At 39.6% G+C, this 23,789-nt stretch overlaps 1 protein-coding gene across 2 annotated transcripts in view; it reads right to left on the reverse strand.

Moving 5' to 3' along the window:
* The window catches only part of RARS2 (arginyl-tRNA synthetase 2, mitochondrial), a 70,478-nt gene that overhangs the window by 16,185 nt on the left and 30,504 nt on the right, over window positions 1-23,789 (reverse strand). For both annotated transcript variants that reach the window (XM_081094412.1, XM_081094411.1), the window contains 5 exons: window positions 23,370-23,453; window positions 18,287-18,363; window positions 6,461-6,619; window positions 5,088-5,194; window positions 3,355-3,450 (listed from right to left, as the gene is read on the reverse strand). In XM_081094412.1, the coding sequence (XP_080950538.1) occupies window positions 3,355-3,450; window positions 5,088-5,194; window positions 6,461-6,619; window positions 18,287-18,363; window positions 23,370-23,453 (523 nt within the window). The remainder of the gene's footprint in view (window positions 1-3,354; window positions 3,451-5,087; window positions 5,195-6,460; window positions 6,620-18,286; window positions 18,364-23,369; window positions 23,454-23,789) is intronic.

Raw genomic sequence — 23,789 nt, forward strand, 5'->3', positions numbered from 1 at the left:
GGAGGGGTAAGGGAAGAGGGTGGGGTGGGAACTAGGTGGAGGAGAGCTATTGGGGGAAAAAAGAGGAACAAATGTAATAATCTGAACAATAAAGATTTAATTAAATTTTAAAAAAAGAAATAACTAGTTTGCTTTACTTTAATTTTCAATGTCACTTCTGGGAGTAGATACATGAGGAGAAGTTAGTGATTTACATTTGGTACTTTTAATTCTGTAAGTTCAAAAACAATAAATGTTTAATAAAATAAAATCTCAAGAAATGTCAAAAGAAGTATAAGTGTCTTCACACATGTTTTAGAAAAAGTTAAAAATAAATGAGATTTAAAGTAAAAAATAAATTAATAAATAAATAAATAAATAAATAAATAAATAAATAAATAAGATAGCTCTAGGCAAGTGTCTGTAGGTAAGTATTTCAGGATCTTTTAATTATAAAAATAAAAAACCTATTGTAAAGAATCACCTAATTGTCACCTATTTGCAATACACTCTGTTAAAGAACATATTGAAAAATAGTTGATGTAGTATCTAAATAGATAAATTCTAGCTACTCCTCTATTAGTATGGTCAAGGAGTTTCAGTCTTGGATCAGTCATAAGTAATATTTTCTAAAGCATTTTAAAAGATTATAACGTATTTTAATAAAAGTTCTATTTAACTCTTTCATCTCTGATTAACTAGAAAAGACCCAGTTTACATGTTATATAAAATAATAAAAAATAAACCATAAACTATGAAATTTCAAGTCAAGATGATAAAAATGTTGAAATTAAAGTGATTTTTGATAATATATGATACTGGGGGAGGATTTAAAAAGTCCCTAGATCTTTTGAAATGTTAGGATTATCAAAATATCATTAGTACTCACCTCATAATCTATAATAATAAAAGTGTAACATGCTAATTAGATCAGACAGCCGAACGACCTTCCGGACATCCTTCTGGATGAAGCCAGGGCTGTGAGGGCCGAGGCAAGCTGTAGTGACTGTGAGGGCTGAGTTCCTTGCATGAATTTCGTGCTTTGGGCCTCTAGTCCTATGTAATAAAAGCCTAATATGCAAATTGCCCCCTAGACTGGGAGTGCGATTAGGTGGCAGGGTCTGAGGCAGTGGCAGGCAGCTGGGGGAAGGGAGGCACCCCGGTTGGTAGCCGGCAGCCGCTAGGGACCCTACCCGTACATGAATTTTGTGCACTGGGCCTCTAGTCCCATTATAACACAAAACATGCACTCTCAATGGAGGCAAAAACTGGCTCTTTAGGGACAGTAAAATCTTATTCTTTTTATGTATAAAGCACATATTTGCATACAATACATATAGGTATATAGTACATCTGTGTTGTTAAAATTCATGAGAGTAGGCAAGTAGGAAAAATGGTTCCCGAGAGGGGTTATAATGAAAAAAAAAAAAAAAAAAAAAAAAGGTTGTGAGACACTGGTCTAGAGACGATTATTCCCAAAATGAAGTCACATTATATACCCCAATTATACTTTTTGGTTTGAGCAAAGGACAAAACAGATAAACCTTCTGATCCGTTGAAAGAATAAACGAGAGGAATATAAGAAAAAGTTGTAGGTTGAGTTTGTAGAACTTGAATTGAAAGCTAGAAGATATGCCAGGTCATTTAGTTCAGGCCTCTCATTTCACAATGTATGGAACCATGGCCCAGAGAGGGTAAGTGATGAGCCTAGTCCCAGAAGTTCAGGTATCCAGCCTCACCCTGTGCTCTTGTCAGTATTCTATACTTTTCTTTGTGTTATAACAAATCCTTTAACTCACACTTACACAGATGTATTCTATAAGGAACCCAATGAAAAGGCAGAAATAACTAAAGATAGAGTAAGGCAAAAAATCAAACACTTCAAACAAGTAGCAAAAAGAAAATCATTTTCCAAAGAAAAAAGAGAAAGTGTAAGTATTATGATAAATACAGTTGGCCCTCCACACCCACAGGTATCACAACTGTAAATAGGAAATTTTGGACAAAAAGGTTATGTTGTTGATACATGTGTACTGTGTAATCAGGACTGCTCTATGATGGTTGCAACTGTACTAAACATGTATAGACTTTTTTTTCCTTGCCATTATTCCCTAAACAATACAGTGTAACAACTACTTACATAGTACTAGAATTGTTAAGTACTCTAGAGATGATTTAAAGTACACGGGAGAATGTGCGTAGTTTATATGCAAATACTATACTTGAGCATCTATGGATTTTGGTATCTGTGGGGCATCCTGGAACCAACCCCCCATGGATACAAAGGGATGACTGTACACAGAAAAATCTAGACCTAATAATAACCACAAAAAGATACCAGATTCAGGGCAGTCACAGAGTCTTCATGTCATGGAACTTCCATTCTGAGTGGACACAATTCTTATAACCATTGCTCATGGGTTTCTTTTGTAATCTGTCCAGCAATAGTTAGCTGGCACAATAATGTTTTCTACTATTTATTTTTTGTATCTAGAAAAAGAAATGTACTTCTTAGATATATAAGTTCTTTTCATTTCTCACCCTCAACTGTATGGAACTGATAAAAGGACATTTCAAAAAGTAATAAAAAGTAGATGAATTTTCTGAAGGACAGTAGATGGATGGCTGTTTAAAATTGTTTGGAACAAATGATAGTAGTTAACAAAAATTTTTAAAAAATATCATTACTTTCACTATGCTTACAAGAGGTTTGTGATGTAATATAAAACTAGCCCAAGAGACTAGAGCCTTTTGCCAGCATTGCTTGAGTATGGCCATGTTTGCTTGTGTGGCTTTTTTATTTTTCTGTCTTTTCCTTCCTATTAGCTTTGTCTCAGAAATAAGTGTGTTTAACAATCCTAGATCTTACTAACAGAGACTGCTTTGTTCCACAGGAGTCAGTCATGGAGACAGAAGAAAAAAATTTAAGTGAAATGGCCTGTTTTACCACAATCATAATGAGGACTGATTGTTAAGATGGTCTTTACAGAGTGAGGACACCACTGAGCTCACACAGCCACCTTTTAGCATACATTCCCTCCCACTATGCAATTGTAAAGAATTTATAGTTGATTATAAGAAATCTCAATTTTATAGTTGGTAGAATAATGTGGAATCCTATGATGTTTACTTAACAAATTGTAAGTAGTTTTCAGTCACTTTTCTGATGATTTTTAACCTTTCCAGGCAATATAACTCGCACTAAACAGAAACCCAAAAAGTATATTTTAGTGATGAGAACAAGAGATTTAGAAACTAGCTTTTGGTAATAGTTTTGAGGATAACATAATTGTTTTAGCATTAACTCTAGAACAAATAACATGAAGTCATATACACATGCTAATTCTAATGCTGACCTTCACATAAGATACAAACCTGGTTGCATACAGAGATGTCCCATCACTACGCATCACAGTACAAACTGAGGAGGGGTCACCATTCCCAGAAAGATCCACTACAGCCGTTCCTTTTCTAGAAATGCAAAAAGGTAACTTGAAGCAACATAATAAAAATTAAGACCTTTAAAAGTATAATATCTATAACATTATCTTTGGCAAACCAGAAGCTGTTTTTATTGCTTAAGTAGCAATAAGTGGTATAACCAACAACAACGAAAAATAAGATGGAATCTGACCATGAATCTATTAAGAGTGGGTATAATCCTATATAATTAAAGCCTAATATGCTACTGTCTGGTCGTCCGGTCAACCATTCAACCAATCATAGCGTAATATGCTAATGATATGCTAAGGTCCCTCAACCACTTGCTATGACATGCACTGACCACCAGGGGGCAGACAGTTGACCGGTAGACCAATCGCTATGACATGCAGTGACCACCAGGGGGCAGATGCTCCAACTGGTAGGTTAGCTTGCTGCTGGGGTCTGGACAATTGGGACAGAGCAAGATGGGCCAGGCACGCCCTGGAGCCCTCCTCCGGTCCCTCCCCAGCTGGCCAAACTCCCACGTCCCTCCTTGGCCCCAGTCATGCAACAGTGGGGTCCCTCAGCCTGGCCTGTACCTTCTCGCAATCCAAGCTGAGGGACGCCCCCCCCCCCCCACACACACACACAACCGAGTGCACGAATTTCGTGCACTGGGCCTCTAGTACAATTAATATTTGGTTATCTTGTAACTCTGGGTAAAGTACTTAGATAATGTCATAAACATACCTAAAAAAAATGCAATTACAACCGTAGTTTAACTATAAAACATCATATTTTTTCTCTAATTCCAGTTATTTTAATATTAAATATTGGACTAGCTTTGAGATGCCATAAAGTACCCTTGAATAATAAAACCATGGGATTTTGTTATTGTCTTTCCTGCCTGAGCAAAAATTAGAATTTGTATACAGTAGTCTAAAAATTTTCCTTAACGACATTGCTAAGGATGTTATTAAACACAGTTTCCATGTCTTCCTTATAAAGATGGCAAAAGAAATTGCTCTTTGGTTCTATGAAAAGCAGCCCCTCTAAGCAACTGGTTTGCTTTTACATTACAGATATCTGAGCTGCTATGACTGGTACTATTTTTCTGTTTGGTTGACAGGAAGCTCAAAGCTAAGTTAGATATCTACCTTAAGCCAGGAAACAGAATCCCAGTGTGTGTTACATGACGTACTAATATCACCCTAACTTCATATTATTTTCTGCCCCCACTTCCTGATTTTCTCCTTCACTCTTTCAAAAGCTTGTTGTATTACACCTATTTTCATGAGCTGCCTTAAATCTTTTTTTTGAAGAGGATAGGATTACTTTTTTTTTTTAAAGGCAGGGTTAAGTAAGAAGTTGTTAATTCTATTGCTTTTTTTTACAGTTATACCATTATCAGCCGTTGTGACCTTAGGCAGGTCATACGTACCTTCTGTTCTTGTTTGCTCATGTGCAAACAGCAGATAACATCCTTTCTCCCAACCTTACCAGACTTTTGTTATGGCAGCAAAAGACAGCATGTGTAAAAGTACTTCGAATAGCAAAAGCACTATTAAAAAAAATGCCAGAAAGGGCTGCAAAGCACATTCTGTTGTGCTTACTGAGTGAATATATCAACACCAATTTCAAAATAGAAGAAAAACCTTTACTAGAGAATAGTAGCCTGATCATACATTGTTTTCTGCAGGAGTCCTTTACTGTCCAGCAACTTTAAGACTTCTTGAGATTTTTCACGATAAAATGATTCTCCTGAGTATTCATCAAAATGTACTCCTAGACGCTAAAAGGGTTCAGAAACAAAAGAAAAAGAGTTACTTAAATGTCCTTTACCTTACCCTAAGACAAAATAGGATGCCCTACAGCAGTGGTTCTCAACCTTCCTAATGCCGCAACCCTTTAATACAGTTCCTCATGTTGTGGTGACCCCCAACCATAAAATTATTTTCGTTGCTATCTCATAACTGTAATTTTGCTACTGTTATGAATCGTAATGTAAATATCCGATATGCAGGATGTATTTTCATTGTTACAAATTGAACATAATTAAAGCATAGTGATTAATCACAAAAACAATACGTAATTATATATGTGTTTTCCGATGGTCTTAGGCGACTCCTGTGAAAGGGTCGTCCGACCCCCCACCCCAAAGGGAGAACCACTGCCCTACAGTCTGGCACACAGACCAAGTTACTCCTCTGCTCTAATCTTCTAAAGGCTCCTCCACCAGTCAAGTCCTCCCAACAGTATCATACTGTCCAATATGGTAGTTTTAGGCATAGGAGGCTATTGAACGTCCCATGAAATACAATTAAACATTTAGTTTCTCAATGACATTACTCACACTGTAGCCACACAAGGTTAGTGGCTGCCATAATGGGCAGCAAAGATATAGGACATTTCCATCACCTCACGAAGCCAGATTGGACAGCCCTGGAAAACATCCCACATCACGTCCCACCCTACAACCTCTTCAATCTCCTCTCCTATAGTCCGCATCTTGCTTACCTACTGCAGCCACACGGGCTTCTTTACAGAAACTCTCTTTAGTCCACGCATGCCTGACCTCTTCTTCCCTGCTTAATTTTTCTCCACAGCATCATTACCATCTAACAGACGACATGCTCTTATTTAATTCACACTGCCTTTGTTTAATGCACTGTCTCCATGCTAGAATGTAAAGTCCATGAGAAAACTTATCTTTTTTATTCACTGTTGTATTTTTCCCATGCCCTAAAATGTTAATTAAATGAACAAATTTATACCCATCATGAAGAAAAAATTGTAAAAAAAAAAAAAAAAGTGAAGGAATGATAGGGAAAAGAAAAGCCTCCCCGAAATGAAGTATCAGAATGTCAGTCTGTTAAGCTCATAGGCTGTAGGATTATTTCATAGCTCTTTCAGCCCAAAGAACAATATCTGAGTCCTAAACTCCAACTCAATGACAAATCTATTCTTAAAACATGAGCATAAGAAGAAACATGGCTGCCTGGTGGTACCAGTCAAGAGCTGCACCGTATCTCAAGAAAGCAGGAGAGAGCTCAGGTACCTTGTAAATCCGAATGTACTCTTCTACGCTCAAGTCCCGAAATTTTTGCCATAGTGCAAGTGCTTGCATGTCTCCTAGTTCCAATCGCTGGAAGAAATCATGTGCTGATTTGGCTACACTTTTGTCTTCTGCTGCTTCTTTATTAACTTGTACGTAAACCTAAAAGCACAACAGTAATACATATTACTAGTCACAGTTATCTTCAATAAGGAAAAGAAGGAAAAACAACCCTAAAAATTCTCATTTAAAGGTTATCCAACTACCCTCATCACAGAGTGTAACCTTTTCTTTTATTTTTTGCCATGAGCCTTTAGTGAACCCTATGGACCCCTTCTTCTCTAAATGCATAAAGTAAAGTACATACATTTACAAAGGAAATAATTACATTGAAATACAGTTATCCAAATATTTTTTATTTAAGATATAGTAATGAAGGAAAACGCTAATTTTCTGATAGAGATTAGTGAAAATGTGTAAATTTTTCTTCCCAACCAAGTTCACAGACCCTTACATTAAGAAAGCTTGGCTTAGACTAGAATAGCATGTCTTATTTTTTTATTTTTAAAAGTCAAATTGTTATTGCTGCAACTTGGCTCAATCTGGCAAAGAAAAGGCCAAAGAATGATTTAGCAGGTTTTTTTTTTAATGAAATATTTTTTAATTGTTCTCTAAATGCACAAAAGACCAGTAAAATAGGTGATCCAGGACAGTTAGCTTAGCTTAATTATACTCCAACGTGGGCTCCTGAAAATGCGTAGAGCCCTCACCACTGGAGTGCTTTGCACCACCTGCCTTGGCTGGTTCAGCTCTGTACCACCCAGTGACAGGTGTGGAGTTGGAGACCTTATTAAGGACTCTGGCAGTTCTAGGATTCTGTGTCCACAATACAGTTAATTATTTTCCAGTTTCCAAAATGCAAGGTTAAAAATTGACATTATAGCTCAAGTAGTTTTGAAGTTATGCATATGGACTATAAAGATTTTATTTACAAGTTGTAACTCACTTCCAGAGAGAAACAGGAATAAGTTACATACCCCCATAATTTTCCCCCAGAAAACTATTAAAGTAGCATGAAAGTAATATAATTTGACAAACTACCAAAAAAAAAAAATCAGGCCTCTAAACTCTGACAGTAATATCATCAAAATATCATGGCAGGAGTATTTACAGAGAAAATGCTTTGATTGCTGGAGAATATGTTGGGAGAACCAGAATATGGCTTATACCCATGAGATATTACCACAAGGGACAGGGCATTAAACATCTGTCTCAAGGTAAAAGTATCTCATCTTTCACAGATGGCTTGTGTTAATTATTGGAATGGCAGAATTGAATGAATACATACCTAACTAAAAGTAAAAACTACCCTAATATATTTTTCCTCTTTAAAGTATATTGTGTAGAAAAGAGTTAAAATAGCAAGTCTGAGACTGAAATCCTTAAAACATTCTGTTTGCAAGGTTAGCCCCTGACTGGCATCTAGGAACTTGGATTTTGGGAATGTTCTCACCAACCTCACTGATAAAAGTGTCTCACTGTGCCTAAACTGTTCGTGCAAACACTACGGTTTATGCTAAATAGCTGCTTTCCTCTGGGAGTTTGAAATTTTAGTACATGCTATGTAGAGGGTACCTACATGATCTTCCAAAAGAAACCCTGGACGCAGAGTATCTAATGGTTTCCCTGGTAGACATTATTTCACACATGCATTGTCACAACTGACTGCTGAAGGAATTAAGTGCATCCTGTGTGACCCTACTAGGAAAGGACCCTGGGAAGCTTGGGCCTTGTTTCCTCCAGACTTCTCCCCAGTGCCTTTTCCCTTCACAGACTTTGCTTTGCATGCTTTTGCTGTAATAAATAATAGCTATTAGTACAATTATATGCTGAGTCCTGTGAGTCCTCCTAGTGAATCACCAAACCTGGGAGACCTGACGCACATATCATAAAAATTAATTTCCATATGGTCCTATGAGTAAGTCCAAATAAGTGAGAAAACAGAAAAACATGATTTCGGTAAAGTATAGGCAACTGAGAGAGTCAATGTAAGACAGTAAGTTGCAAACTTCTTGACTCTTGAATGACCTATCTACAATGACAACTGCTTAATACACGCATACCTCAAGATTGCCTACAACTATGAAGAGCAATAAAGCAAAGTGCAATACAATGAGGTATGCCTCTACGCCAGCCTATAGGAGACATATACATATATAGTTTATGATTAAAAATCAATCTATCTCTCTCTCAAACATATACACACAATTTATAAGCAAACATACACAAAATACCCTTATTTTCAGACGAGGAAATATTTTAGTCTTTTTAAATCTAGGACTCTAAACTCAAATAGCCAAACATTTAAAAATCTAATAAGCATTCAAACTACTAGTAAGAATATTCTTTGAAAACCTTAACCAAAATCTTTTTCCTTTCTTAAATTTTAAAATAGAAATAAGTAAAACAAAACATAAAAACCCTTTCTGCCCGACCAGCGTGGCTCATTGGTTGAGTGTCAACCTGTGAATCAGGAGGTCACAGTTCGATTCCTCGTCAGGACACGTGCCAGGGTTTTGGGCTCAATCCTCAGTTGGGGGCATGCAGGAGGTGGCCAATCAATGATTCTTTCTCATCATTGGTGTTTCTATTTCTTCCTCTCCCTTCCTCAAAACAAAAACAACACAAACAAACAACAAAAAACCCCCACCCTTTCTAATACTTTAAGAATCTTGGCATTTCAGCAATTTGTAGTTATAAACCAAATATTACTGAAAATCAACTGACACTGTCAAACAACAATAAAAACCCGCAATTGGCACCTAACAATTAGCTTATAAAGGCACAATCCTACATAATAAAGAGCTAATATGCTAATTAGGCCAAACAGTAGAACGACTGTCTGGATGAAGCCCCTTGCACAAGTTTCATGCATCAGGCCTCTAGTAGAAACTATAATTATTAACATTCATCACTGTTTTAGAAAAGAAATGCCTTTTTTTCACAAATAAATTTAATACTGTGTACTTCTGAAAGTGTAGGTTTTAATTTACAACTACTACAAAGTTTTTACTCTTAGAAAGTATGCATTTGAAAACAGCTTTCTTTTGAGCCTAGATCTAGACACAAAGGAAATAAAAAGGCAAATTATTTGGATGTCTAGAATCAATTTAGTCTTGAATTATCTTCTTTACTTAAGTTTGAGGAATTGTTCTGGGACTCAACACCAGGAAAAATATGCTCTCTTAAGGAGTAGATACTTTTCCTCCACATTTTAAAGAATGAGAGCATCATGAGATCACTCATCAAATTAGCACTCATCAAGTTGGTTTTGATCTTGCCCTATATTTTCACTTACTACTATTTTTTACTTTTATTTTTGCTACTGATACAGGGAAACTCAGGGTCAAATCTCTTATATACTACTAGAGGCCCGGCACACAAAATTCATGCATGGGTAGGGTCCCTAGGCCTGGCCTGCGATCAGGGCCGTTCTTCCCTGGCTGCTTGTAGCCGGCCCTGCCCGCCGCCACCCAGCCTGGTTCCCTGTTCCCCATTGGGCGATCAGAGCCTGCTGGCTGGGGGGAGGGGCTGAGAGGTTGGCCGGCAGGCCCCCATTGGGTGATCGGGGCCTGTGGGATGGGGGCAGCTCCTGCATTGAGCATCTGCCCCCTGGTGGTCAGTGCACATCACAGCGACTGTTCGTTCCCCTATCCCAGCCTTGGGCAAACTACGGCCCGCGTTTGAAATGAGTAAAACTAAAAAAAAAAAAAAGACCGTACCCTTTTATGATGTAATGATGTTTACTTTGAATTTATATTAGTTCACACAAACACTTCATCCATGCTTTTGTTCCGGCCCTCCGGTCCAGTTTAAGAACCCATTGTGGCCCTCGAGTCAAAAAGTTTGCCCACCCCTGCCCTATCCAGTTGATTTGCATATTATGCTTTTATATATATAGATTTCCTAATTATATGTTATCCTCTGACTTTCTGTGTCTTTTTTAAGTGCCCATCACTGTCATTACCTCAAATCCGTTTAGAATGGAGCAAGGTAAAAATAAAATATTATGGGGATCATTTTGAACTTAAAAAAAATTTTATAAAATAAAAGGCATCCAAATTGGAAAGGAGGAAGTAAAACTATCATTATTTGCAGATAACATGATATTGTACATAAAAAACACTAAAGACTCCATCAAAAAACTACTAGATTCAATAAATGAATTCAGCAATGTAGCAGAATACAAAATTATGGCATTGATGGCATTTTTATGCACCAATAATGAACTCTCAGGAAGAGAAAAATGAAAAAACAAAACAAAACAACCCCACAATCCCATTTGCAATTGCAGTGCAGTGCTGGTGGCATAGTGGTGAGCACAGCTGTCTTCCATTTACTACTGTAACACAAAAATTAAGATACTTAGGAATAAACTTAACCAAGGAGGTAAAAGACTTGCATTCAGAAAACTACGGAATGTTGGAAAAAAGAGATAAAGATATAAACAAATGGAAGAATATACCATGCTCATTGATTGGTCGAATCAACACCATTAAAATGTCCATACTACCCAAAGCAATCTACAGATTCAATGCAATCCCTATTAAAATACCAATGGCATATTTCACAGATCTAGAACCACTGCTACAATAATTTATATGGAAACAAAAAAGACCCTGAATAGCAGTAGTAATCTTGAGAAAGAAGAACAAAGTTGGAGAAATTAGAATACCAGATATCAAGTTATACAACAAAGCCACTCAAAACAGCCTGGTACTGACACAAGAACAGGCATAAAGATCAATGGGACAGAACAGAGAACCCAGAAATTGACCCAAGTCATTATGCTCAATTAATATTTGAAAAGGAGGCAAGAGCATACAAGACAGTCTTGTCAATAAATGGTGCTGGGGAAAATGTACAGGTACATGCAAAATAATGAAACTAGACAACTAACTTATACCATACACAAGAATAAACTCAAAATGTAAGTTGTGAAACCATAAAAATCTTAGAAGAAGCCATAGGCAGCAAAATCTCAGACATCTCTTGCAGCAATGTTTACTGATACATCTCCTAGGGTAAAGAAAACGAAGGCTAAAATAAACAAAGTGAACGACAGCAAAAGAAACCATCAACAAAATGAAAAGGGAGCCCACTGCATGAGAGAACATACTTGCTAATGACACATCTGATAAGGGGTTAATTTCCAAAATACATAAGGAACTCATACAACTTAAAAGAAGATAAACAATTGAATTAAAAATGTGCAAAGGACCTAAATAGACACTTCTTCAAAGCGGACACAGAAAAGGCCAAGAGACATGAGAAAATGCTCAAAGTCACTAATCATCAGAGAGATGTAAATTAAAACGACAATGAGGTATCACCTCATATCTGTCAGCATGGCTATCATCAACAAATCAACAAAGGACAAGTGTTGGTGAGGATATGGAAAAAAGGGAACTCTAGTACACTGCTGGTGGGAATCAGACTGGTGGAGCCACTGTGGAAAACAGTATGGAATTTCCTCAAAAAATTAAAAATGGAACTCCCATTTGACCTAGTGACCCACTTCTAGGAATATATCCTAAGAAACCTGAAAACCAATCAGAACATGCATCCCTATGTTCACAGCAGCTCAATTAACAATAGCTAAGATTTGGTAACAGCCCAAGTGCCCATTAGCAGGTGAATAGATAAAAAGAATCTGTGGTACATTTACACAATGGAATATAATGCAGCTGTAAAAAAGAAAGAACTCTTATCATTTGCAACAGCATGGATGGACCTGGGGAGTATTATGCTAAATGAAGTAAGCCAGTCAGAAAAAAGATTAAGTATCACATGATCTCACTTGTGGACTCTAATGAACAAAAGAAACTGATGAACAAAATTTTTTAAAATAAAAAACTAATATTATCTGTTTTAATATATTTTGTTACCGTTATAAATGCCAGAGCTAGGGTACAGAGCTAATGTGTACTTATTGACATAATTTTTAACCCTTGTGAGAGGCAGCTAGTATTTCAGAGGAATATCTATAGTTATCAAAATCCATATTAATAAGAAGCATGCAATGAGTCGAATTTTAAAATCTTCTGTAGCAAAATAAAGAAAAAGAAAGAAAAAAAAGTTTATATATATATTCCTAAAGGTACAGTGTTAGATGTTATCAAGGTCTATTCAAGTAGTTTAAATCTAGGAGGAACCCTGAGAAATTTCTTCTAAATATCATCATTAAAACAAAAATAAATGATGACACCTATATATCCATGATTTAGATTTAACACTTGTTAACTTTTTACCATAAGAAATTACTTTTCAACATAAACGGAAAGTCTTTTTGTAAGTGTTCCAAAATTTATCACAAATGTTTTCCTTGAATTAACAGTACAAATTCTAAACAGCAAATGCATTAACTTGTTAACTCATCAGCCAATTCACTGGGGAGAAACTATTATGAAACCATTTCCCTATTTTGTTACAACAAATTAGAACAACAAATTAGAAAAAAGAAAAAGTTTCAAATGTTGGCTTACAAAGGCCTAATTTTATGTACAAAACAACCAGATGTCATTGGCAAAGAATGACTACACATACATAGAAAAACTAATAATGAGCACAAAAATGGAAATGCAGTAGAGAAATGACTAAAAGCGTTAAACATTTTCATCACAGAAAAGAAATGCTAAAAGTATTCTATAATATCATTTCCAACCTGGCTGAAACACTGAAAAAAAGATAGTGACCATGGTGCATTTTAAAGGGAGGTAGGACACAAAATAGGCTACTAGATGACTTAAGCCAAATTCGAAACAAATACGCCAGAGGCTGAAACTGCCAAAACTAAGTTACTAATTGCATCCCTGCTACAGCAATTTGATGATGAAAGAAAAAAAAAAAAATGCTATATAAATAATTACAACCAATGGAAATAAATGGCTCAAAAAGGTACTTTTATAGGGCCAGTGGGGGCAGGACAGTGTAGTACATAGTGCACTTGGGAGCCAAATTACCTGTGTTAGAATTCTGGGTCTGGTCCTTGGGTTCTTCATTAGTAAACTGCATAACAAAGTAAGTTAGAATCTGACAAATGGTAACTAGTATGTCCTACCACAGTTAGCCCTTTCCTGGAGCTATACAGGTTTTTTACTGCATAACTTAAATGAAAGATAGAGAAAGGGGCAAGACCAAATTCATTCAAACATTTCCTGCAAGGCATAACATTTGGAGCTGAGGATAAAAGATCAGGAAAACACAGTCCTTTTTCTCAAAGAGCTTACAACTACAATTTGACAAGGAAAAAACCAGAGGTTAGGCCACAGGTCAGGTTTTTTTGTGTGTTTTTTGTTTGCTTGTTTGTTTTTGGAACAGGATAAAGTCATTTTATAATATTTGCTTAAAGCTTTAAAAAAGGGGAAAAATCCACATTTATGCTAAAAGTTGTTGAAAGTAATCTACAGTGACAACTGTAATTTTAAAATAAAATCTAGGTCTGCAAGAATTAGCACAAAGCTAAAATAACCTGGAGGATGTCACTTTAGGCACTGCATTTTCTCTGTCCTGCAAAGGAAGAAGAAAGAGAGCAGGTGGGTGCTCTAATGGATTTCTATCTTCTACCACAAACAGCAAGGTGGGTGTATTTGACTTGCACTCTTTTGTCCATAAATAATGCTCCCCTATAAGGCAAAACACTTAATGAAAGCAAAGCCATTGTTCCTTGAGTTTTTAGTTATTCATAGGAGTACTCTTGCCCATTTATTCCTTCTGTCTATCCATTAATTAGTCACCTCTAACACAGACCCATGATCTCCTTCCTATGAGTCTCAAAAGACAGGAAGCTACATTAAACTACATAGAAAGAAACACATGTTTAGGTTTCTATGGAGTTTAAGAACAGACTTTACTAAAATATTTAAAACACTGTGGCCAACAAAGATTTACTATTTTCAAGATTCAATAAAAATTTTTGTGTGGGTGGAAGAAAGGTGAGAACACTTACTCTCCCATGTGAAGCAATACTCAAAATTCTTTTTTTAAAAAGTAATTTTCTTCCAAGAAATGTTTGTTAATCCTTATGTGGGGATATTTTTTCATTGATTTTTAGAGAGAGTGGACGGGAGGAGGAGAGACAGAGAAACATCGATATGAGAATGACACATGGATTGGTTGCCTCCTGACCTGGATTGGGCAGGGATTGAGCCTACAGCTGAGGTATCTGCCCCTGACCAGAATTAAAACTGAGCCAAACTGGCTAGGGCTGTACTCAAGATTCTTAAAAATGTTCTCTGGCCGGGACTGGTTTGGCTCAGTGGATAGAGCGTCAGCCTGCGGACTGAATGGTCCCAGGTTCGGTTCCAGTCAAGGGCATGTACCTTGGTTGTGGGCACATCCCCAGTGGGGGATGTGCAGGAGGCAGCTAATCGATGTTTCTCTCTCATCCATGTTTCTAACTCTCTATCTCTCTCCTTTCCTCTCTGTAAAAATCAATAAAATATATTAAAAAAAAAATGTTCTCTGAATGACACAAGGTCTCCAAGGCTGGTATTTTCTGCATCCTGGGTTGTCTCTGTGGGCCTGGATCAAATGAAAGGTTCACTAAGCTTGTGGTAAAAAATACTTGCCATTATTCAAAGTTTAATAAAATAACACAGTAAAAATTCCAGGCATTAATGTGACATACTTTATTTATAGACAACCATAAAGAATTATTTTTAAAACTCTTGCCTATCAATAAGACTCTTAATGAGAGAGAAAAAAATCTTTTGGTTAATCCTATCTAATAAAAGAGAAACAAGGTAATTAGCGTACGACCGCTACCCTTCCCATTGGCTGATCAGGGTTATATGCAAATTAACTGCCAGCCAAGATGGCGGCCGGCAACCAGGCAGCTGGAAGTGAACATGAAGCTTGCTTGCTCCAGTGACGGAGGACTCCAACGTTCCCCGCCTGCCTTGCTGGCCTCTGAGCCTGCAGTTTGAAACATTGTAACAAATATAGAAGCTAAACAAAACCCCAGAAACCTGCTTTCAGCCGGCCAGGATCTCAGAGCTGGAGTTATACATTGTTTCAATTATAGAACCCAAACAAACCAGATACCTGCTTTCAGCAGCAGAGGCCTCAGAGCTGGAGCCAGAGCTAAAGCTGGCCCAGAATAAAAAAGAAAAAGAAAAAAAGGAGCAGTTGGGAGCTTCAGTAACCCGCCAGCCTGAAAACAGCCCTCAGCCCCTCACCCAGACTGGCCAGGCACCCCAGTGGGGACCCCCACCCTGAAGGGGGTGTGACCAGCTGCAAACAGCCATCATCCCCTCACCCAGGCTGGCCAGGCACCCCAGTGGGGACCCCCACCCTGATCCAGGACACCCTTCAGGGCAAACCAGCCAGCCCCACCCATGCACCAGGCCTCTATCCTATATAGTAAAAGGGTAATATGCCTCCCAGCACCGGGATCAGCAGAGCCGAGAGGCCTCCCAGCACCGGGATCAGCGTGACAGGGGGCAGCGCCCAAACCCCCTGATCACCCTGCGGCTCTGTGTGTGACAGGGGGCGGGGCCACAACCTCCCTATCCACCCTGCTCTGTTCATGACAGGGGAAGGTGCCCCACCCCCACGTGCCCTGCTGTGTGTGTGACAGGGTAGAGCCATAACCTCCCCATCGGCCCTGCCCTGAGTGTGAGAGTGGCAGCGCCCCAACCCCCTGATCGGCCCTGCTCTGTGGGTGATAGAGGGCGGCGCCCCAACCCCCTGATCGGCCCTGCCCTTTGTGTGACAGTGGCGGTGCCCCAACCCCCTGATCCGCCTTGCTCTGTGAGTGACAGGGGGGAGCTCCCCAACCCCCTGATGGGCCCTGTTCTGTGCGTGACAGGGGGTGGCGCCGCAACCTCCCCATCGACCCTGCCTTGAGTGTGACAGGGGGCGGTGCCCCAACCCCCATCAGCTCTACCCTGAGCGTGACTGAGGGTGGCATCGCAACCTCCCAATCCGCCTTGCTCTGAGCATGACGGGGCGGCGTGCCAACTCCCCAATTGGCCCTGCTCTGAGCCTGACCAGGGGCTGCACCTAGGGATTGGGCCTGCCCTCTGCCATCCGGGAGCAGGCCTAAGCCAGCAGGGCGTTATCTCCCGAGGGGTCCCAGACTGCAAGAGGGCACAGGCCGGGCTGAGGGACGCCCCCTTCCCCCCGAGTGCACAAATTTTTGTGCACCGGGCCTCTAGTATTATATATAAAAATGTAGGAATTTCAAGTGCAGTGTAGGCATGGACTCAGAAGGAAATTACAAATCTTTAAAGATTTTCAAGAATTAGAATGTGTTTTTGTGAAATTTAACTACAAAACCAGCTGCAAGAGAAAACCATTTAACAAAAAGAAAACCAGAGAAAGATAAATATCACATACTCTCACTCATTTGTGGATTATAATGAACAACATAAACTGATGAATAAAAACAGATCCAGAGACTAGAAGCACTGATCAAATGCTCAAACCTCAGAGGGGAGGGGAGGGGAGGAAGGGTGGGGGTAAGGGGGAGAGAGATCAACCAAAGGACTTGTATGCATGCATATAAGCCTAACCAAAGGACACAGACACCAGGGGGTGAGGGCATGAGCGGGGGAGGGGGGGCAATGGGGGGATAAAGACACATATCTAATACCTTAATAAAAAAGAAAGAAAAGAAAAGAAAACTAACAAAATGCTCTTGGTGGCTTTGGCTAGAGGAATAAAGCATATTTTGACACCCACTCTTCCTCACACACAGCACAGGCATAACATCTTTAGTCTGAGCCCATGGACTGTCACCAATATGGCTAATGGTGTATCTGTATTTCTTCGTGTGAGGCCCAGAAATAGCAGAGATAACAACTGAGACAATGAAAGGAAACACATCCTTGGAGATTAATTGGACAGGAAGAGTTTTATTAATGAACTCCAGGATGGATTGATGACAGAGAAATGAAGGGACTAAATGAAGTAGAATAGAAGAGTTCACATTGGGCAAGAGCCAGGATAAAGAGCTGAAAGAAAGAAATGAAAAAAGGCCATATAAAGTTAAGAGAGAAACACACCTCCCTTCTTCCATACCAGAAGAAGAGCAAAAAGAGTATAATCTCATGTTTTTTCAAGTCTAAATAAATTATAGTTACTACCATGAACAAAGCTACAAAGGCTGTCCTGCAAAGGAAGGAGAAAGAGATGCTACCGGGATGCTACTGACATGTTATGTATACAACTAGAGGCCCGGTGCACGAAAGTGTTCTTTTGCCTTATAGGGGAGCATTGATTGGCTGGCATGGCTCAGTGGTTGAGCGTCGACCTATGAACTAGGAGGTCACAGTTGGATTCCCGGTCAGGGCACATGCCCGGGTTGTGAGCTCAATCCATCCCATGTGGGGTTTGCAGGAGGCAGCCGATCAATGATTCTTTCTCAGCATTGATGTTTCTATCTCTCTCTCCCTTTCCCTTCATCTCTGAAATCAATAAAAATATATTTAAAAAAAAGAAAGATGCAGTATATAACAACTAACAAAAATTCAGAAATTTCTCTCTGTATTATTAAATTTTTATCCTATGTGTTTATTCTAAGAAGATTTGATACCTGGAGAACTAGTGTCCCAAATCAACTAAAACAGTAATAAAAGAACTCTTGGATTTGAAAATTAAAATAACTCCCCAGTAAAATAAAAGCAACATTTTCAATTTTGTAGTTCCTTGTTTTAAGGAACATTTGTTAAAACCTCTGGGATTAAAAATGTGTTACAAAACTGTATAGCACTCTGGAAAAAAAAAAAGTTGAAATATTTTCTAATATTGTTTGTTGAAACTTACTTCAAAGAGATGCTGCAAAGGATTGGACTGGAGCTTTTCTTCATAGCCAAACAGTTGGAAGCCAGTCCCCAGAAGACCTACCACAATAATCCATAAGTGAAAACATTATAAAATGGAACAGTAGAGATCAGTCATGGCAGGGAACAGGTATAGTTCTACAAAAAGATCAAGCTCCCATAATTATGTATCTTGAAACATTGCAAAACACATGCTATCACCTGCTACCCAATAAACTAACACAAGTCAAATTCAATATATTGAATCACAAGTTTAATATACTGAGTTACTGAAATTAACTTTACAGAAACCAATAGACTATGAGCTCATCAAAGGCAGAGGTAAAAGTAATTTATCTTTGTACTAACAGTGCTCAACACTTCCCTAGCAAACATAATAAAAGTAGCATTTGTTGAGCAGCTAACTCTGGAGAAAACCAAAAATTGCCCCCGCTGGACACTGGGCACTCAAAATTTGTGAAAACAAACTGATGGCAAGTGATTTCAAAACTTTCTTTTTAAACTTGTAGCTGTTAAAATAAAACAAAGGTAGGAATTCTCTGGATATTATAATATCACTTCTTACACAAATAATTAATGAAAACAGTAAAAGATAAAACTCAAAACACCCCTGGTTACTTCTCTCATTCAAGGTGACCAAGCAACAAAATTCTTTTATTTGGCCATATTTTTGCCATTTGACAATTTTTGGGGGGTAATCTTTGGTGGGAAGTTCAGCATTCAGTGAGTGTTAGTTTGAACCTTTTTAAAAAATAGTAATTAAAGTTTATAAACCAGCAATGAAAATGCCTAGTTTGGAATGTGAATATTTATACTCTTAAAATATTTTGCTAAAAGATAATCACAATTTCAGTTTGAAAGGATATCTGCAGCCTGGGGTCAACAGCAATAAAAAGTAGTTTAATTATTTAAAAAAACATCTGTTTCTACAAGTGTATCAATTACCAAGCTTCAGCTCTACAGGAGCTACTGCCACTGGGCTTTGCTGATTGGGGTACATTTTTCTACATGGGCTCAGCAGAAAGTGGGATGCTACTGACACGTTATGTATACAACTAGAGGCCCGGTGCACAAAATTCGTGCACTTGTGGGGGAGAGGTCCCTCAGCCTGGTCTGCGCCCTCTCGCAGTCTGGGAGCCCTGGGGGGATGTCCGACTGACGGCTTAGTGGGCCTAAGCCGTCAGTCGGACATCCTTAGCATTGCCACAGAGGTGGGAGAGGCTCCCACCATTGCCGCTGTGCTCGCCAGCCGTGAGTCCGGCTTCTGGCTGAGAGGCGCTCCCGCTGTAGGAGAACACTGACCACCAGAGGGCAGCTCCTGCGTTGAGTGTCTGCCCCCTGATGGTCAGCACGCATCATAGTGACTGGTCATTCCACCATTCGGTCATTTGCATATTAGGATATGCTTTTATTATGTAGGATATGCTGTAGATGAGGCCTCCTAGAACCATAAGAAATGCAAAAAATTCACTGTTAACTGATTCTCAAATTGCCCCACTTAAAATGAAATTGCCCCCACTGTGGGGCATGTGCTGCACCTTGGGAACCACTGGGCTTGACACTTTTCCTCTCGGACCTTCATTTCTGAATACATATGCATATACTATGGGAATTGTAATCTCTTCTCAGCCTACCTCACTGGGTAGTCATGAGGAGGTTCTGAGCTAATACACCTAGAAATGTTTCATCAAGTAAGTGGTGTCTAAATGGGAAGAGATTATTATTTTTAAGCTCACGGGTACCCTTGTAGGTAGTAGATGCTGATTAGGGGAAGAGGGCATGATTGTTTCCTGGGATTGTAGCTATGAAGCTTTGCAGAGGGTTCCGCAGGCCTCAGAGGGGCAGGTTCTGGCCAGCAGCCCTGTAGAGGTGGTCGTCCCTGGAGGTGCTGGTGGGGGGCAAGGCCTTAGGGGGGTGCTAGGGCGGTGGTGCGGCTGAAGGGGGAGTAACTGTCAAACCTTCCTGCTTGGCATCATTCTTTAAATTGTACATGGCTGTTTCAAGCTGACCAGCTCAGGGCGGGGCTCCAATCTCCAGGAATGGGGTGGGGGCCAGGCCAGGGCGGAGCCAGGCAAGCTAGGAGGGCAAGTTTAGCCGTGCCCCTCGTGAGGTTCAGCGCACTTCTGCTGCGGAGATGGAGCTGCTGCTGTCGGGGGGGGGGGGGGGGGGGGGGGGGGGGGGGGGGGGGGGAAGGAAGGGTCTGACCCTGGGGGACTATTTAGGCCTGCCTCCACTCAGGTCTGGAGTTGTAGGGAGGAGAGGCACGCCCAGCCTCAGTGGAGGGGGCCTGGCAGCAGTGGGCCATGGGCCCCGGAGTTACTGACGGGTGGTCGCTGGGGTGCTATTGTTGTGGGCGCCTCTGGCGGGGGAAGAGATTGGGAGTCGGAGGTGCGGGCTGCAGCTACCTCCGAGGCTGGGTCTTCTCCCCACCCAGCCAGCCTCCCTGTTCCCCCAGAGGTGCGGGGGCTGGGGTAGAGTGTCCGTCCATCCCCCTGGGAGTGCAGGGACTGGGGCAGGGTGTCCGTGCAGGGGGAGTGAAAGAGCTCCCATGGCTGCTTCCTCTTCCTCTCCTCAGACCCCCGGGAACTTGCCTCCAGCTGCCCGCCCCCTGCTGCATGCACAGCCCCATGCTGGTCTGTCAATATGCAAATTGGCCGAAACTGGTTTGGCTTAGTGGATAGAGCATCGGCCTGTGGACTGAAAGGTCCCAGGTTCGATTCCGGTCAGGGGCATGTACCTGGGTTGCGGGTACATCCCTAGTAGGAGGTGTGCAGGAGGCAGCTGATCGATGTGTCTCTCTCATTGATATTTCTAACTCTCTATCTCTCTCCCTTCCCCTCTGTAAAAAATCAATAAAATATATTTTTTTAATATGCAAATTGGTTGTTACTGGGACCCCATAACAGACAATTAGCATATTACCTCTTCATATGTATAGATACTTTGGAGCTTAGACAGGAACTAGAAAGATGACTAAAATATGTACCAGCTCTATTCACTTTCAAGCAAACGCAAATATGATTGTGATTCAGGGTCTTGGGAATAAGCAGGGTGTGGAAAGATGCACAGAGTGTTTTAAAAAACAGAACTAGGAAAAGAAAAGGCCAATTCCATTTAACATTTCACCTAATATATTTTCAAAACCTCTATGCCTAGGTATCTCTGCCAACTTTCAATAAGGGATAGCTGAAACAACCAAAATTAAAACTCTTCAACAATGACGGTTATAATAGGAATGTTAACAGGTCAGTAACCACTGTAGTCCTTTAGAGAAAAACTACAATAAAATCCTGCAGCTAAAATTCCATGAATATCATCATCACATATTTGCTAATGCCTGTGAAATGCCTAAATCAGACAAACTAACATAAAGTAGATACCATCTATTAAGTCTGACTATTGAGCCTAGAGCCTAAACCTCTGCCAGCTGTTGTGAACTGCAGATAGATTTTTTAAATGCAGGGCATGTTTTCAGATTCCTCTACAGTGAATACAAGGGCACTATTAACAGGTTCAAATTTATCCACTGTAAGGTCTAAAAAAGATTTTTATTAACTCAAAGTATAATATTCACAAGAGAAGGTCCTGATAAGTCTGTCTTTTGAAAGCTTTGATTCCAATTCACTAGATATGGAACATACTATTATCAGTGAACTTTAGAACTAGCAGTGTACACTGCACCTTAAAGAAACTTTAAAATATTACCTAGCCTTTCTCTTGGATTAGGATTGTAAAATACGTTCCAGAACAGAGTCATTCATCATTCTGAGTGCCTCTTATGTGCCAGGCACTATGGATACAAAAATAATTAAGACACACTCCATGCCCTCAAAAAAACATTGTGTAGCAGGGAAAGAAGGACAAAAATAAGAAGACAGTAAGACAGAAACCTCTTTGAATAGAGCTGGGTACTAGGAACTTGGTGATGCAAGAAGGTGGGCAAGGGTGTGTCTGGGTGTCAGAATGCTTTAGACGTGACAGTGTAAAGCAGGGGTCCTCAAACTACAGCCTGCGGGCCACATGCAAATACAAATATTGTATTTGTTCCCGTTTTTTTTATTTCAAAATAAGATATGTGCAGTGTGCATAGGAATTTATTCAGTTTTTTTTAAAACTATAGTCCGGCCCTCCAACGGTCTGAGGGACAGTGAACTGGCCCCCTGTTTAAAAAGTTTGAGGACCCCTGGTGTAAAGGCTAGATCTTAAAACAAACATAGTAGTTGCCAGAGATTTTTAAAAACTTGCACTTCACATGCTTTCAGTCTTTTCCTGCCTTAGCAACTACATTTACCTTGCCCTTCTTATACCTTAATTTCTGGTGTATATGAACTAGGAATGTTTCTGACTGAACTGGACATTGGAGATCATTTGTGGCACTCATCTGTCTGGATCTCACTCCTCTTTTCCCTCTAGGCCACGGGCCCAGGATATAAAAACAGATCACTCTTCACATAGAATGGCCCAGAAGGGGCTGTGGTTGACAAGGGTGTATATAGCTAGCTAGACCTATCTTCTTCCCTGTATACGCACTCCTCCATTTAACTCACAAATATAAGCGATTTTTCTTTAATAAAACCACAAGAGGCCTGTATTATCAGGTGTTTCTCTGAATGTGTGAAGTTTCCTCACCCAAACTTACTTGTGTGGTGAGAATTACTCTAAAAAATAAAATACAAGATTTATGCAAAAGAGCCATTAGGAAAAAAAATGTAGGAGGTACTATTTTTTTTTTAAATATATTTTATTGATTTTTTACAGAGAGGAAGGGAGAGAGATAGAGAGTTAGAAACATCGATGAGAGAGAAACATCAATCAGCTGCCTCCTGCACATCTCCCACTGGGGATATGCCCGCAACCCAGGTACATGCCCTTGACCAGAATCGAACCTGGGACCCTTCAGTCCGCAAGCCAAAGCTCTATTCACTGAGCCAAACTGGTTTCAGCAGGAAGTACTATTTTATCTAATGGGATTCTGCTTATATTCTGTGCAGATGACCAAGTGACATGATATTAAAACATATTAAATTTAACAGTGAAATGAAAAATAAAATCTTGAACTTACTTACCAAACTGCATACCCCAATCTCCAAGGTAATTTATTCTCGTTACTTGATGTCCTAAAGCTTCTTTGAGATTTGCTATGAAATTTCCTAGTAATGATAAAATATACAGTTTCTCATTCTTGTTAAACATTTTGGCATAGGAATCGTGTGCTTCTCTATTATCAAAATATAACACAGACAATTCTTTTGGCAAAATTTACCAGTTCAGTTTTTTTTTGTTTTGTTTTGTTTTTTAGTAAAACTTTCATTATTGTGTTTTCATCTATGTTATGGAAAGTAAGGCATTATTGGGCGGGTGGTTATTACAAGAAATCTCCTAACTTTCATAAGAACAGAATTTTCATTAACATTAATGGGAGTTGGGAACATGTTAGAGTAATTGCTATTCCAAGTTAATCCCAAGGGCAGAAAATAATACTGTTT

The sequence above is a fragment of the Myotis nattereri genome (assembly GCF_964212035.1).
Source record: "Myotis nattereri genome assembly, chromosome: 6".
Lineage (NCBI taxonomy): Eukaryota > Metazoa > Chordata > Mammalia > Chiroptera > Vespertilionidae > Myotis > Myotis nattereri.